The 17,705-nt window shown below is 49.2% G+C and overlaps 1 protein-coding gene and 1 pseudogene across 1 annotated transcript; one reads left to right on the forward strand and one right to left on the reverse strand.

Moving 5' to 3' along the window:
- The first annotated feature begins 4,281 nt into the window (after positions 1-4,281).
- On the forward strand, positions 4,282-15,698 carry LOC128336102 (schlafen family member 13-like; annotated as a pseudogene).
- Positions 15,699-16,750: 1,052 nt separating this feature from the next.
- NUPR2 (nuclear protein 2, transcriptional regulator) lies at positions 16,751-17,665 on the reverse strand. The gene has a single exon (XM_053275271.1). The coding sequence runs from the start codon at positions 17,663-17,665 to the stop codon at positions 17,144-17,146; it is 522 nt and encodes a 173-aa protein (XP_053131246.1). The 3' UTR covers positions 16,751-17,143.
- Positions 17,666-17,705: the final 40 nt, after the last annotated feature.

Consider the following 17,705-nt stretch of genomic DNA (forward strand, 5'->3'; position numbering starts at 1 on the left):
TCACCCCTGTTTGTGAGTGTGACCCCCGGCTGCTGACTGAGCAAAGAGGCACCTTTTCAACGTGGTGATTCTCTTTATTGGGCAGTAGGGGAGCAGCCGGCCCTCTCCATCCCCAGCACAGCATCCCTCCAGTGTCTGTTGCTGGTGCCCGTTTTGCGTTTCTTTTTTGGAGGGCGAGCCCTTTGGGGACAGGGGAGCCATCCTGTGTCTTTGTCTATATCCATGTCAACCGCTGAGAAAGCTTGGGCGAGAAGATGGGTTTGAAGATGAGTCTGGCCCTCTGGTAGGCTCAGGAGTGGTGCCAGTCCTGGAGAACTGGTCCCCGATCGGCCAGGGGGGAGGGCCGAAGTGGGGGCTCCCCAAGGAGGGAGTTTCAGCTCCTCATTTCAAGCCTAGCCTCTGGCCGAGCAACATCCCTCTGGCTGCAGGCCTCTTGAGCCTCCTTGGGGCCTGCTGCTGGGTGGTGGTGGTGAGTTTGCCACAAGGACAGTGGGAGAAAAACCAGCGGTTTCGCCGCATAAGTCTCTCCAAGGTGGATCCCTGCCCCAAGGAGCTTACATTCTCCACTTGAACAAAGGGTGGGGGAGCAAGGGGTCCCCATGGTCTGCCCTGGGGGACAGCCAGTCCCAGAATTCCCAGGCAGGGCGTTGGCCAATATTTCTTCTCCGAGTTCTTTCCATGAGAGATCCCAAGGACTGAGCCTCACTTTCCAAGGCGGGGAGCCTCTGTCCTTCCTGCCAGCCTTGTGACTATATCTCCACCCCACCACTCCTCTGCGGAACCTCAGCATATGGGAAGCTGTTAGAGAGGGTAAGACTTCAGATTTATTATTCTTATTTATAATATTAGCTCCCTGCCTGACTGCTTTTAAGGTCCTTCTGAAGGCCCACCTGTTCTGCCAGGTGTTTGCCCTTTAATTATTATCATTTTCATTAATAGTTATTGGTATTGTTGTTGTTCACCGCCTAGAGTCCTTGGAGGAGGCAGTATATAAGCACATTTTCATAAATAAACGAAATAAATATGAAAAAGCCAGGTTCACACACCAAACAAACCTTGAGTCAGGTAAATATGTGGCTCACAGTGACCGGTCAGACACACCTCTTCAGTCAGAAGCCTCTCCCAAGCTAACAGCCTCCGAGGCGTTGGGGTGGTGGCTGCAATTTGCACTCTGTGTGGAGCTGGGTCCCCGTCTCCTTCGAGAACTGATGCAGGAAAGCAGAGTGGCTCACGGAAGAGCAGGACAGCCCACGGCCTCACGAGTTTCCATGTGCCTCCGTTCCTTGGTTTTGTGGGAGATGGTGATTCACAGCTGGCCTGGGGAATGATGGTGATCATAGGCACATAGGAAGCTGCCATATACTGAGTCAGACCCTTGGTCTATCTAGCTCAGTATTGTCTTCACAGACTGGCAGTGGCTTCTCCCAGGTTGCAGGCCGGAATCTCTCTCAGCCCTCTCTTGGAGATGCTGCCAGGATGGGAACTTGGGACTAGGGATGTGCAAAAAATTTCGGGCACAGATTGATCTGTGCCCGAAATGAGCAATTTCGGGTGATTTGGGTCCGAACCGAATCACCCCCGATGTCCCCCGATATTTTTCGGGGCCGAACCGAATCATCGCTGATTCGGGCCCGAAAAATTCGGGTGATTCGGGCTGACGTTTCTTTGAATTTCCCACCTTTTTGCCTCCATTGATTTGAATGCAAAAAGGTCTGATGTGACGTCAGCTCGAATTTTGGGTCTCAGGGGCAAAATAGTGGGGTGCAGTGGTAGTGCCTAATGGATGGAGGCTACCACCCAGATTTCAGGGGGATTGGGCAAAGGGCTGATTTTTGGGGAATTTTTGAAGTTTTAGTGTCTTTGGGGCAGTTCAGGGGCATAGCGTGGGATCTGGGCAAAAAGAGTGGGGTGGGGTAGTAGTGTCTAATGGGTGGAGGCTACCACCCCAATTTCAGAGTGATTGGGCAGAGGGCTGATTTTTGGGGAATTGTTAAATTTTATGCGTCTTTAAGGTTTTTCCTCATAGGGTATGCATTGAGCTTTCGGCAGCCCCATAAGTGCACTTGGGGGGTGCTGGGGTGGCCCAGAGCGAGTGGTAGTGTAGTGCACATAGGGTGCCAACCACCCCCATGGGTTTCTAACCCATGGGGTACAGGGTTCTGTTGTTTCAGAGGTATTCTGAGTGTGGATTCTATGTTAGCAAATTAGAGTGGATTCATGGTGTTTCATTGAAAATCTCATTAGCAGTTTGAGGACTCTGTTTGATCTGGCCCGGTCCAGAGGTGCATGTTGGGGATGGAGTTCCAGTACATTGACCTTTTGCACCAACGATCCCAATGACCACGAGGGGCATCCTTGGGAGTCGAGGTAGTGAGTGAGGGTCCCCTTACCTGTCCCTGCTTTGCCTCCACTCCAGGACCCCTGCCTGGACCCCTCAAGTATTTCCTGTGGGGAATCCGTCTTCTTCCTTTCCTCTGAGAGAGAAGGTGGAGACATCTCTCTCTCCCCTCCTATTCATTACGGAGCTCTTCGTTAGGATCGGTCTTTCCTATCTCAAATGTAAAGTAAAGCATGCCGGCAAGTCCATTTCGACTCTTGGCACCCACAGAGCCCTGTGGTTGTCTTGGCAGAATACAGGAGGGGTTGGCCATTGCCTCCTCCTGCCCAGTATGAGATGATGCCTTCCAGCATCTTCCTAGATCACTGCGGCCCGATATAGTACCAGCGGGGATTCGAACTGGCAACCTTCTGCTTGTGAGTCAAGCATTTTCCCTGCGGCGCGACTTAAGGTGACATCTCAAATGTACTTAACCTAATAAATCTTATTTAGTTTCTACAGCACAGACATCTCCATGCTTGAGGGTACAAACAGCAACTGAACTCACAAGAATCTAAGAATGTCAAACAGGTCGATTTCAAGTAGGCATGAGCAGAAACATTTCAACATGCGACTGAACATATTCCCATCGCACCTATTTCTTTCCCCACTCTGTCCCATGCAGCAAAGGGGACCACACCACACGGGACAGGCTAAAGAGGATTTGGAGGGGCCGAGGGGGTGTGGAGGCCACAGACTTTGGTATGGAAGTCCAGGGGGAAGAGCATCTCTCCATCATCACTGCTGGGCATGGCATAGAGCCACCATCCAGTGGGTGCTGCAATTTAAACAAACAAACATTTTTTATATCCCGCTCTTCCTCCAAGGAGCCCCGAGCGGTGTACGACATACTTGAGTTCCTCTTTCACAACTACCCTGCGAAGTAGGTTAGGCTGAGAGAGAAGGGACTGGCCCAGAGTCACCCAGCTGGAATCATGGCTGAATGGGGATTCAAACTCGGGTCTCCCCAGTCCTAGTCCAGTACTCTAACTACTACACCACGCTGGCTCTTTTGCCAATCAGCACCTGGGTTATACACTGGGCAGCTAGAGAGAAAGGAAGCCCAGGTCGGTCGGCAGAGGGAAACTGGAGTGGGCCAGCCCAGGCAGATCCATGCAGGCCCAAGGTTGAGTGGTTCAGAGCCGCTTCCAGTCTGTGCCCCTTGGCAAGAAAGAAAGAACAAAGAGCAAAAGCCCGGTCAACTGCCAGTATCGAGGCTCAACTTTGCAAACCTTGGTGGAAAGAGAAGATCCATGTGTGCCGCTCATCCTGGGTGTGTTGAAGCCGTGTCTGGTTCGGGGTTCGAGATCAGCCTTCAACTGGTGGCAGCCTACCTTGCAGGAGTGGCGTGCTCCCAAAGTGGGATCAGAGCAATCTCTCGACTGAAGGTAGATCCCAGGGGAACATTATCATTAACGTTCCCCCCACGTCTGGTCTGCCACAACCCACAAAATGGGTAGATGTGCTTAAGAGTGCTAAAAAGGGGAAGAACTGATATTGCAGTAATTAGAGGAAAGACGCAGGAAAGCAGATCATTGTGTGTGTGTGTGTGTGTGTGTGTGTGTGTGTGTGTGTGTGTGACTAACTGTGACTGGGTAGGTCTGACAATATTAGCAGCTGTATATATATTAAGCTACATCAGTCCTTAAATGACTCAATGCAAGACAAAAAACAACAACAACCCAGAAGATTTATCATTGGATGGGGTGGGGGTGGGGGTTAGATAATTAAAGTTTTCCATGTGTGAACTCTTATTATTTTAATACTTATTAATTACATTTATATACTGTCCTATCTAAACGCTTTGCGTGATCCTAACAAATCCGGGCAATCTTCATTGAGACATTGGATAAGGAACCTAGGAAGCTGCCATATACTGAGTCAGACCCTTGGTCCATCCAGCTCAGTATTGCCTACCCAGGCTGGCAGCGGCTTCTCCAGGGTGGCAGGCAGGAGTCTCTCTCAGCCCTATCTTGGAGATGCTGCCAGGAAAGGAACCTATTTATTTATTTTTACACTTATATCTCGCTCTTCCTCCGAGGAGCTCAAAACGGTGTACATGGTTATGTTTATCCTTACAACAACCCTGTGAGGTAGGTTAGGCTGAGAGATTTGTGACTTGCCCAGAGTCACCCAGTGAGTTTCAGGGCTGAATGGGGATTTGAACTCAGGTCTCCCTGGTGCTGGTCCAACACTCTAACCACTACACCACGCTGGAACCTCCTGCATGCAAATTTCCTTGATAGCTTATTCAACGTCTGACTAATATTTGTTGGAGATTTTAATTGAACTCTTCGTGGACAAAAGCTGACCTTGTGGTCCTAAATCCGCTGCCAGGACAGTGCTACACAAAACGATACCTGACCTATGTTTGAAAGCCATCTTGAGGCTGATGTGCCCTAAAGGTAGGGATTATAGGTTGTTGTTGTTGTTGTTGTTATTTACATTTTATATCCTGCTCTTCCTCCAAGGAGCCCAGAGCGGTGTACTACATACTTAGGTTTCTCCTCACTAGGTTCATTTCTCCTCTATGCCAACCACGTTCCAGAATTAATGATTCTCGCCAGTCTGTTTCCAGGTACAATTCAAGGTGCTGGTTATTACCTTTAAAAGCCCTCAGTGGCTTGGGCCTCAGGTACCTTAAGGACCACCTGCTTCTATCTGAATCTATCTACCCCCTGAGTACATCGGCTGGGAGGGCTTTCCTCCATGTGCCCACACCTGCTGGGGCTTGTTTCTCAAGCACACGGGACAGGGCCTTCTCGGTGCTTGCCCCCAGGCTGTAGAACCTGCTCTCAGCTGAGACCGGCATGGCTCCCAGCCTTCAGGAGGAAAGTGGAGACTGCCGTTTTCATTCAGGCCTTTGGTCAATGAACTCTTCTGCTCTTTTAAAATATTTAGCTACCTTCTATTTTTATGGGTTTTTTAAAAAATCGAGTTCTATTGTTTCAGCCTGTTTTTCTGTTTGTTTTATTGAATTGCATTGTTTTATCTGTGTTGTTAACTGCCGTGGGGTCTTAGCACAAAGGGTGGTATCTAAATGTAAAGAAATAAAATAAAAGCAAACTTCCTTGGAAAACAAGAGACACTAGATTGCCCAAGATAGGACCAGGTTTGCGAGTGGATTTGTTGAACGCTCCCCACTGAGAGTGTATTCCCTGCTAATTCCATATGGGAAGAGCTTGATGGACTTTCTGCGAGAAACCAGCGACTTCCAGAAAAGCAGAGTTGTTATCTGCTGCTAGACCATACATGCTTAACTCTGCAGTGTGACAGCAGTTGCTAGAAACATCCATCTTGGCTTTATTTCTTGTGGATTGGCTTGATTTAAATACCTGGGAAATCCAGCTTGTAATAACCTGGGGACTGTGGCGGGGGGGGAGGGGGGAGGAGAAACACCCCAATTTTGGAATTATTGGCAGGAGAATATGGCAGAGGAGGTTGGAAGAGGCAGATGGTGGGAAAGAAGAGCTCTATTGTGGAGGAAATGTGAAGTTCCTGAATTTTGTGTGTGTATTGAATTGTGAAATGGGGAAAAAATGTGTCTTTACAAACTGGTCAATCCCACGGAAACCCGTAGCTGAATATGTATGAGGCTGCAAAATAGCAGCTCAGGGAACCAGAGAAAATGAAAGTGATGCTCTCATCCTGGCTAGCTCACGACTGGGGGAGTGGCACCTCTGGGGATATATAAGCCGGAGAAGAAGTCGGGCAGTCAAACTTCCTGGGAGATCTCTGCTGGACTGAGAGGCTTTTCTGGAGGAAATCAGAACCGTCCAGGAGAACTGCAAGGCCTTGACAGGTATGGAACCAAACGAAAATGGTCAGAGCTTTAATTCGCTGAGATGGAGCCATTTCTCTGTGAGAGAGAGAGAGAGAGAGAGAGAGAGAGAGAGAGAGAAATTTTATACCTTTCCCTAATATGCAAACTTGTGAATTGGGGCGCAGTGAAGGATATGAGTGTCTTACTCCAGGGGTGCACAACTCAAATGCCCCGCTGGGCTGAAACCAACTGTGACTTGGCCTGCGGGGGCCGAGGCCAAATTTAAAACAAACAAAACAGTTACGTAATTAAGCAATAGCTAATAGTTTCATAATTTAAAGTAATTAATAATGGTGATTGTCTTTATTTTTACATTCAACTTCCCTCCCCCCCCCCCGCCCCCAGGCAGACAAATGCCCTGCTCTTGGCTGTTTGATCCTCCCCCTTCCTTTCTTTCTTAGTTCCTTCAAAAAGGGAAACATTTGTATCTCTGTTGCAAGGGCGACAGACTTTTGGCAGCAGCAGGCAGTAGGAACTGCAGAGGGCAAGCATCTTTGTGGCGTGGCAAAAGGACACTTTTTGCAACGAAGCAAGCTTAGGCTAGGCTACATGAATGGGAAAGGACAAAGCATTTCCCTTGTGTGGCAAAAGGGTGACCTCCTGTGGGCATGTTTTGTTCTGCATTGCTACTAATTTGAGGGCTACAGGCCACCTCCGTCCGAGGCAGGATGCTTCTAAATACCAGTGGCAGGGGAGCAACAGCAGGAGAGAGGGCATGCCCTCACCTCTTGCCTGTGGCATCTCAGAGGCAATCTGGTAGGTCACTGTATGAAACAGGATGTTGGACTGGATGGGCCCCAGGCCTGATAAAACAGGGCTCTTATGTTCTTATGAATGTGTTATTTCAAAATGTTATTTGGTGGAACATAGGAAACTGAGTCAGACGCTTGGTCCATCTAGCTCTGTATTGTCTACACGGACTGGCAGCAGCTCTCCAAGGTTTCAGGTGGGAGTCTCTCCCAGCCATACCTGGGGATGCTGCCAGGGAATGAACCTGGGACCTCCTGTGTGGCAAGCAGAAGCTCTTCCCCTGAGTTTTGGCTCCATCCCCCCAAATGGAAAGGCCTGGTGTATGTGCCAACATTGATCTGCTGGTTTCCTTGTTCCTCTGCTCTCCTGCAGGTGGAAGATGGCCAGCAGAAGATGGCTGGCGGAAATGGGCCAGTTGCACCTGGACTTAGGAAGCCCCTTCCCTGAGCAAGTCGTCACTGTGGGGGAAATAACATTTGGTGAGAACGAAAGAGAGAGGAAGATTGCCGAAGGAGTTCAAAGGAAGATTTGGGAACAGATAAAGAAAGAAACACCTGGAAAGTCCAACAAAGAGGTTGACACCGATATACGCAGAATTAAAGAGGAGCTGAATGTGGAATTGGACATTGAAATAAAAACATTGAGCCGGGATGCCTGCGCTTTGCTAAATTCTGGAGGAGGGATGATAAAAGCTGAGATCAAGAATGAAGGGTACTCCTTCAAAGAGCATGGAATTGGACTGGACATAGTTCAATCCTTCCCAGCAGTTAAATATTCTTGGACAAGTAGCCAAAGTTCAGCGGAAGAGGACATTGATGAAGCAGTTAGTTTTTCAAACGATAAAGACTGGAGCATGGCGAAACCTTAAAATTTGTGGAATCAACAGAAGTTGAATTCAAACAGTTCCCAGTAGATGATGATATTCAAGGATTTGTTAAACGCATGCTTCCACGCTGTCTCGGCTTTTGCAAGTGGAAAAGGCAGGTATTTAATCTTTGGTGTGAATGATAACAAAATAATTTTGGGGCATAACAAAAATGTCGAGCCAAGCTTACTAGAAAAAGAAACAGAAAGCATCATTCACAATCTGCCACACGTCCATTTCTGCACTTCTCAGGAAAAGGTTGTATTTAAATGTAAAACCCTGCCTGTTTTTAAAGAAGATGAACTCCACGGTTTCATCTTGGTTGTGAGAATTGAGCTGTTCTGCTGCGCTGTTTTTATAGATGAGCCAGATTCATGGATCATAGAGGATGGCGAAGTAAAGAGGAATGGTGTGATCTTATGCTAGCAGAAGACCCAGATCTTGATGGTGAGATCTTCCTTTTAGAGTTAACTTTGCATTTCATTAACATGATGGGCGGAAGGTGGTTCATGCTTCTATTCCCCTCTTAGTCAAAATCCCTCAAGGGAGTTCCTCCCCAGAAGATGGAAGGGGTTAGGTCAAGCAAACCAGTTCTTTACCTAAAGCGGGGGCCATCCCACTTCAGGACAGTAGGAGACAATGGATGATTAACATCATTTTGACAAAAGTGTTTAAAACACATCCATGTATCTGTGGTGCTTTGAAAAAGCTTGTTATATTTATCTTGTGGGGTGGACTGACAAATCATGATGTGTCTAAGGTCACCAGTTAAGGTGACATTTGAACTCCGGCTGCTCCCCTCCAGTGTCCTCTCGAACAGGGACACCCAGATGTTGTGGACCACAACTCCCAGAATCCCCAGCGGCAATTGCTTTTGCTCAGGGATTCTGAGAGTTGTAGTCTACAACATCTGGGGATCCCTCTTAGAGGGGACACTGCTCTCCTCCCTCTAGGCTTTACAGTTGTGCACCTGAAGCAAGCGTGCACACAAGTCACACCCCCTACATCTGATGTCAGGCACAAAGGGGCCGAGTAGGGATGTGCAAACAGGTTCATAGTTTTGGTTCAGGGGTTCAATGGTTCGACCCCCGAACCAAATCCCCCTGGTTTGGCCTGGACAGTCCGTGAAACCCCCTGAACCTAAACCAAACCCAGGGGTGGGTTCGAGGGGGTGCCGGACCAATGGTTGGGTTCGAGGCTGGTTTGGCCTCAAACCAAACCGGGACAGTGGGTTTTGTGTACATCCCTAGGGTTAAGGACAGGGCCCACCATCCCCCCAGCAGAGATTTCCCCAGTCAGCAGTTTGTGGAATCTGTGACCTGGGAGCTGCTTCTCAAGAAGGCAGAGAAAGGATCTCCGCACCACTGACTCTGTTGAGACTGATGGGTCCCACCCTCGACATTGGCCCCACCCCCTACGTCTGATGTTAGAAACAAGGGGCGGGGCTTCTTCCCAGGAGGTTTGGACCCTCTCTCGTCCTCCCCAGTCAGCATTTCATCCAAAGGCTGGCTGGGCTTAACTCTCCAGCAAAACATTGGATCAGGAAAAGAGGGGCACACCTTATGCTCCCAGCTGGTGAGATCTTCATTCGCCAGCTGGGTGCAGGAGGGGGCAAGGCGGCACTCTAGCCAAGGGCGAGGGGGTGCCTTGGTGCCCCCCTCCAGTCCCTGGCAGCCGGGGGATGGCCGCCCCCCCTTGCTCCATAGTCGCTATGCCCCTCAAGACAGAGGAGTCCGCTTCTCTGACTCTAATGAGCGAGGGAATCTCTAGCAAAGACATTTCAGTGCCCATGCCAAACTACAATTCCCATGATTCTCTGACGGCAGGGGTGAAAATGAAAGCGAAAGCAGCTCTATTGGATCACTGTGATACGCCCGTGTGATTTGCTTCAGACTGAAGCCTACGTGAAAAGCTTATGTTGAAAAGTGGTATGTAGATATTTGTCGTACGTGTGGTGGTGGGGAAGGATTCCCAGCTTATCTGAGGGTTTGTTTTGTTTTTATTTCCATTAGAATTTGCTGGATGTTTCCAGACTGAATATATCTGATAAACCGCCCCTCACAAAAACAGTGTACTCTATCAAAACATTTGCACACCTGAAAGGGCTCCAGGATGCTCTGTTCCCAGGTAGGTTCCCATTTTGATGTTGGAATTAAAACACAATTTTAATTTTAAACCTCTGGGCTCAGGGTGAGTTCTGTAGTCTGGCCGGGCTGTTTTGCTTCTGGTTGGTCAGCAACCCCCACGGCCGTTCTTCCTGGGTGGCCCTAAGAGGGGATTAGAGAAATTCAGGGAGGACGGGGGTCTATCAATAGGCTCCTAGTCTGGTGGCTATAGGCCACCTCCAGCCTCAGAGGCACAATGCCTCCAAATATTGCTTCTTCTGTGTGTTTTTACCTGCGTATAGTTTTTATGTTTGTATTCTATATTTTAAATCAGATTTGTTTCATTTTTAGCTTAGTATTTTTAATTGTCATTTTTATTGTATGTTTTTAACTTTTGTAAACTGCCTTGGGATTGTTTTTAATGAAAGGCGGTATATAAATTTAACAATAATAAAAAAATATGTTAACAATAGCAGTTGCAGGGGAGCCAGAGAGAGGGCATGCCCTCCCCTCTGGCTTCCCAGGGGCCTCTGGGGGGCTGCCACTGTGTGAAACAGGATGCTGGGCTAGATAGTCCTTGGACCTGATCCAGCTGGACTCTTCTTCTGCTCTTGCAGTTTCATCTCATGAAAATGGCTCGAGTCTGCCAGTTACCACCAGTTAATTGCTTCTAGAAAATGCTGAGCTTTATAGTGTCAGGCATTTTCACGGGTGCTTCTGAAGAGTTCCAGACTGAACGCAGTATGCGGTGCTAGCGCAGGAGAGGGATTTCAGCAACTGTCCCTTTCCCTGGAAGCCCTCAGTATGGCCCCGACGCCTGCACAGCCCTCAGGGACATATCTTTGGGTGGCGCAGAGGGCTTCCTGGGAAGAGGAGGCTGCCCAAATAGGCCCCCACCATTGAGCCAGGTGTGGAGCTGAGGGAGTTGAACTTTTCAGAAGTGCTGCTGCTTCTTATGTTGCACTGGTGGCCCCGTTAGTTAGGCTGTCAGCCTGCTCCTAAGCAAACCATCTGGTGGGCCACTGGGTGAAGCAGGATGCTGGACTAGATGGGCCTCCCTGGGCCTGATCCAGCAGGGCTGGTCTTGTGTCCTTAAACCCAAGTGGCATGTGCAAAGAGATGGGCTGTGTAAGATTGCTGTGCTGATGTGGTGGGGGTGGCAGTGAAAGGCAGGAGGAGAAGCTAATTAGGAAAACCAATGCAAGAAAGGAGGTGGAGAAGGAGAAAGAAACAATGGAATTAAAAAGAAAGACAGTATTCAGTTCACATAAATGGATATTGGAAGCTGCCATATACTGAGTCAGACCCTTGGTCTATCTAGCTCAGTATTGTCTTCACAGACTGGCAGCGGCTTCTCCAAGGTTGCAGGCAGGAATCTCTCTCAGCCCAATCATGGAGACGTTGCCAGGGAGGGAACTTGGAGCCTTCTTCTCTTCCCAGAGTGGCTCCATCCCCTGAGGGGAAGATCTCACAGTTTTGCTCACACATGTAGTCTCCCATTCAAATGCAAACCAGGGTGGACCCTGCTTAGCAAAGGGTATAATTCATGCTTTCTGCCATAGGACCAGCTCTCCTCATATTGCTCAGGGCAGTTTACGCCAAAAGCAAAGAAACAAAAACAAACAAACCAGACAAGTCAATAAGACAATAAAAACATTATAAAGTTAACAATGAAACTGCTAAAACAATAAACAGTATAAAACAATTGACTAAAGTGCATCCACAAAACTGGATTTTAAAACATTAAAAACCCATCAAATACAAGCTGCAGTAAATGGCATTACAAAGCCACTCTAAACTAATGGCTTCACACACACTCTCTCTCTCTCCCTTTCTCTCGGAGGGAACATGGCAAAACACTTCAGAGCCAAGGGGCCACAACTGAGAAGGCCCTGCCTACCAAATTGCAGTCAGTGCCAGGACTGTGAGCAGAGCCTGAGATGAGGTTTTGACTTCTAAAGATATTTTTAAAATATCTTTCTATTGGATATTCATTGCCAAGTAGAGCACTTATAGACCATTGCATAGGCTCCACCTGTCCACAGTCACGTGCGCACATGCAGAAGTTTTTTGATGTCTGCTCAGTTAATTTTAGATACTGCTCAGGTCGAAGCAGGAGGGCCCCGCTCCGAATGCACAGGTGTGTGCACACTGCTTTGATACTGCCACCCAGAACAAAACTCATTCCGCACACAGATGGAAAAAATCAGAGAGGACTCTGCCCCTGTCCCTATATTCCAGAGAGGATCATTTTATCTTTGGCATTCTCTCCCCAGTAAATCATTGCCCATTTTTTGCCTCTTGGGAATGCCTGAGAAGGCTCTGTCCCAGTTCCCCACCTCAGATGGCGAGAGTGGAAACTGCACAAGTTTGCCTGCAGTGACCTAAATGGGTGAACAGATTCACATCATGTAGGGCCCTTTTGCTCAGGACTAGAGGATTTGGTGGAGAAGTAATTAACTTTGAAGTCTTAAATAGATCCTTAACCAGTGTCTTCTGCTCTGTCTTTTCCTCCTCATTTTTAAAAGAGAGTTCAGACCAGGTGGCATTCATCCCTCAATCTCTTTGCAACGAGTTATTCTCTGAAAACCCCAAACTGAAAGACTTGATAAAAAGCAAAATCCCCTCATCAGCTCAGGGGACGCTGATGTTTTCCAGAAGCTGGACTGTGGACGTTGGCTTGCCCAAGAACCCGGCGATTATATGTGACACCCTCCTGATCACTGCAGGAAGCCACCCCTATCTTTTCACTGTACTTGAGTCTCCTCCTCGGAAGCATACGGACATGTAAGACACACAGCCCGGCTGTTGAAGCACAAGCTGGTCAACGTTGGGGGATACTCTGAGAAGATCTGTGTGATCCCATGGATCCTGTGTCTGTCTGATGATGCCGGCTCAGAGAATACCCCCAAACCTACAAGTTAAAGCAAGAGCACCTCCCCAGTTTGCGGAAGTCACTTATCATCGTTTTGCTCAGTTTCACCTCTTTCTTAAGCGACCAGGTTGGGGTTGCGTTTCTGAACCTCTTGACCCTTGAGCAGTACGAAAAGCTTTCTGAGAACCTGAAGAAGACCCTGCACCAGTTCATCTATGGCCTGCCCGGGAGTGGGAAGACCATTGTGACCTTGAAGATCATGGAGAAAATCAAGAACGTCTTCAACTGCCAGCCCCACGAGATCCTCTACATTTGCGAAAATGCGCCACTGCGGGACTTCGTGGGGTGAGTGTGGTGGAGGTTTTGCTTTGACAAACGTCACATGTATCTCTTCTATTTTAAAACAACTATCTCTGGGTTTTACAGAGCTCTCCCATCCCAAGGGCTGGTCAGTTTTAGAGCTTCAACGATACTGCCTCCTCCAATGCTCCCTCTGGCAAATCCACTCGCCAGGTTGCCAGTGGCAAGTAACCCCAGCCCTCTAGGGGGGATCTGAGAGCAGGCAGGGGATTGGGGTTGATCACAGCTGGCTAGGGAGCTAAGCCTAAACTTGTGGGTCCCTGCCTAAGATGTTATATTGCAAAAATAGTAGGTATCGCCAAAAGAAAGGTTAGCATTTTAGAAGAGTGTGCGTCTGCTTGGCACAGCATTATTTTCTGTTAAAAAACACCAGCTTAAGCCTAATCAATTTTGGATGATATTTTAAAAACATTTTGTTTTAGGAAGAAAATGCCCCAAACCAGTGTTGTGACTAGAGCTACTTTCATAGGGAACTATTTCACGCCGTACCGTTGTTCAGTCAAGCACATCATTGTGGATGAAGCTCAGAATTTCTGAACGGAGAATGGCCCATGGTATGAGAAAGCTTTGCAGATTGTTAGCCAAAATCGTACTTCTCCTGGGATTTTTTGGATTTTTCTGGACTATTGGCAACTGAGCCATCCTTTTAAGACTGGTCTCCCACCTCTGGAAAGCAAGGATTCTCGGGATCATCTCACTACTGGAGTCCGGAATGCTGTTGAGATATATAAAGAAATACATGAAAAGATGGAGAAGGTTGTAGAAAACAAAGCACTGGAAATTCCTCATGATCAATTGAAGGAGCTGCTGAGCAAGACGAGGTGTGGCCATTCCATGGCAGGGTTCTGTGAGATGAAGGCAGGCCTGGAGCGTAAAGAACTGGCACGTTACGTGGCTGGGCAGTGTAAGCGATACCTGGAGAAAGGCCACTCGAGGAAAGATGTCGCCATTCTCTGTAGCATTGAAAATGCCGCTGAGCGTTATAGAGGTCTCTTGGTGATGGAGATGAGAAGGTCCCGCCTGGATTCTGAGCTCGTGAAAGCCGACGAAGTCCTGGTGGACGAGATCGTCCTCGATAGTATCCGTTGCTTTTCCGGCCTGGAGAGGCCCATCGTCTTTGGGATTCATCCAGTCCCGGCCCTGCAGGAAGTTTCAGACAATCTCCTCCTCTGCGTGGCCTCAAGAGCGAATCTACGTCTTCATATACTATACGATTCCTCATTTGGAGAGCGAAGGCACTTTGAGCCTCATTTGGAGCCTTCTACGGGAGCCCTAACCGGCTCAGAATTGTCAGGGTTTTAAACAGAGTTTTAAACAGGTTTTCCACCCTGTCCCCCAGCCTTATCCCATCGTTTCAAGGAAGGCACACTCTCAGAATCTAGCTAAACTGGGCTGATCTTTCCTAATCTGTGCAATGGGTTCACATGAAGAGCAGAAGGTCCCAAGTTCCCTCCCTGGTAGCATTTCCAAGATAGGGCCGAGAGAGAGACTCCTGCCTGCAACCTTGGAAAAGCCGCTGCCAGTCTGTGAAGGCAATACTGAGCAAGATGGACCAAGGGTCTGACTCAGTAGATGGCAGCTTCCTATGTCCTTAACCTGAGGTTCTCCCAGCCTGGAATATTTGGGAGGAGGTGGCGAATGCTCTAGCGAATCGCATATCTTGGTTTGTTGGGAGTAGCAGAGTTGAGCCAGAATCACACACCCTGGCCAGATTTCCCAGCAAGGCTCTAAGGGCTGCTACTACAACAAATATTTTAGTTCTTTAATGTTACAGCCACAAGCCAAAACAGAAGGGGGGGGGGATTACAGTTATATAATTGATTACAGTTATATAATTGAATATATGTAATTAAAACAGGCTGAAATTAGAAATTATATAGCCCTTCTCAACAAAAGTTCCCAAAGTGCTTTACATAGAGAAAGAATAAATACATCCCTCCCCCACTAAAAGGCTCACAACATAAGACAGACACCAGAGACGGTCACTGGAGGGACAATGTGCTGGGGATGGAGAGGGCCAGCTGCTCTCCACCTGCTCAATCAAGAGAATCGCCACTTTCAAAAGGTGCCTTTGTGCCCAGAAGACAGACAGAGGCTCAGGAGAAATCACAGGTTGCCAACTCTGTGAGTCGGTTCTGCACGATGTGTGAATCTACCCAGCAGGTTCCCCCTTTTTCTGGTGACTCTGCTGGATTTCCAAGTTCTCTTGTCATTCTGTCAGAAACCTGAAAGCCTTTTTGGCAGAAGGGCGAGAGAAGAAATAGAACAGGACTTGCAGGGGCATTTAGTCACACTTCTGAGAACTGGTTAAGGATTTCTGCGCATTGTAATGCATTCAAATGCATGCTGGGTTCATGTCTTCATCTACGTATACTGTGTTTCTCATACTGTTTTATCATTCCGCAGCCTCTTGCTTGCATGTAGTACTATAATAAGCCACTTCTAATCCACCTCATAAAAGCTGGTGTGTCTCTGCCCTCGAAACTGAATGTTCCTTCCTCGTTATATAGCCCATTAGCCTAACCCAAAGACCTCATTTTCATTCATGAATCTCTGTTAAAAATAAATAAATTCTATTTGACTTTGCAATAAGGTGCAGCATTAAATACAGTGAGGACCGCAGATTTATGAAACCACTGGGAAACGTCTAACAAGACAAAGGTGATTTCTTGTTAGAAATTATTAGCTTATTTCTTCTTTTGGGGCGACTTCCCATATTCTCGAAGACAATGCGGCTATTCACATGACCGGCTGTTGAAACACACCTTTCCCCCAGACGGGCACTTAATTGCTGCAGGTCCGGGGGCTAGACCCCTGGATATCCCACAATGCACCGTGCCAAGCAAGCATTTCCAACAGTCTAGGGAGAAAGGTGCCAGCGACATGTTTCCATTCGGCTTGAAAGTGAAAGTAAAAATCCAGTTTTGTAAATAGAACTGTATGACGCACTGCTTTCCTTCCATATTTATGGGGTGTGTGTGTGTTGCATCTATAGCGGCACATGGTCATGCACATGTGCACACACTGCCTTGATACTGCCGCGCAGAAAAAAACACCTCATCCCGCTTTCTGATGGGGGGAAAAATGAGAGGGAACACTACTCTGAAGGCAAGTAATTTCCACTACTCTGAAGGCCTCCCATTTTAATGCGGGGGTGGGTGGGTGACAGCCCACACCTCCTGTGTACCCCAGAGGTTCTCAAACTAGGGTGTCCAGATGTTGGACCACAATGCCCATCACCCCCTGCTGCAACGCTGGGGATGATGGGAGTGGGCAACAGCTGAAGGCCTCACTTTCAAAATCCCCGCTGTGCCTAGCTTGAGGGCTATGACATGACACCTTGAGTCCTCTCTGGAGAGGTGGCCGGGGGGTCGCAGCGAAATAAAGAAACGGGAGGCAAGAAGGCAAAGAGGCAGATTGTGAGATGCCGAAGCTGTCGGTTTTGATGAACAGAAAGGTCTCCACGTGCGTCCCGGGGAATCTGGCACATGCTTAGCGTCTGAGGAGGAGCGCTGCTCGGCCGGAGGCTTCCTCAGATACACAGCAGCCGAGGGGATGGGAGGAGGCACTCCATGGCCACTTCTGCAGCCTAGGGAGAAGCAAAACCCACCCTTAGTTTTCAAGCCCACCTAGTGCTCAGCACTGTCTGCTCTCTGGGACCTCGGAGGCAGACCCGTGTCTAAGGGGAACCACAGAAAAAACCCACAGGGAGCTGCCCACTGAGTCAAGCCCTCAGGCCACCCAGCTCAGGATTGCCAACCCTGACTGGCAGCAGCAGCAGAGTTCTAGGCAGGGGTCTCTCCCAGTCCTACCTGCAGACGCTGCCAGACACAAAACCCTGGGACATTCTACAAGCCCAGGATTAGAGGGGAAGGGCTCTCAACCTGGAGCTCCCAGATCTTCTTTGACTACGACTTTCACCATTCCCAGTGGCCTATGTTGTAGCTGGGGATGATGGGAGTTGTAGTCCCAACAACCGGCAAGCCCCTCAGGTATCTATGCTTTCTGTCAGGTAGCCTAGCTTGCCTCCCACCCCATGCCATAAAGGAGGTTTAATTTGCTGGACTACAACTCCCATCACCCTCAGCCACAATAAAATGTGGTTGGGGGTTACGGCCCCCTCCGCGCTGCCGCTGCCGCCCCTTCCAGCAGCTGCAACTGCTGCTGCCAACCGAGCTCGGCCCCCTCCTGCTGCTGCGGCTCCCCTCTTTTGCTCTCGGCGCCGCCTCTTGGCCAGGCTGGCGCGGAGCTTGGTGGCAATCTTGCGCTCGTGGCCGGCGGGCACGGCCCAGTTGCTGCGCTGCTCCCGCTCGCGGCGGCTCCGGCCCTTCCCGCCCGAGTCCGGCCCCCGCGGCCCCCAGCGCCAGGCTCGCTCGCGCAGCTGCTCCACACGCTCCGCCTCCCACTCCCAGGGCGACTCCGAGGAGGCCGACTGCGCAAGTGCCAGCTCCGAGAGGTCCTCCCGACCGCCGCGGGGCGCCCGGGAGCGGCTCCGGCGGCCCTTCCGCATGGCGCGGCGCCGCAGCTCCCTCCCTCTCTCTCTCCCCCCC

The sequence above is a fragment of the Hemicordylus capensis genome, chromosome 12 (genome assembly GCF_027244095.1).
Source record: "Hemicordylus capensis ecotype Gifberg chromosome 12, rHemCap1.1.pri, whole genome shotgun sequence".
In the NCBI taxonomy this organism is placed as follows: Eukaryota; Metazoa; Chordata; class Lepidosauria; order Squamata; family Cordylidae; genus Hemicordylus; species Hemicordylus capensis.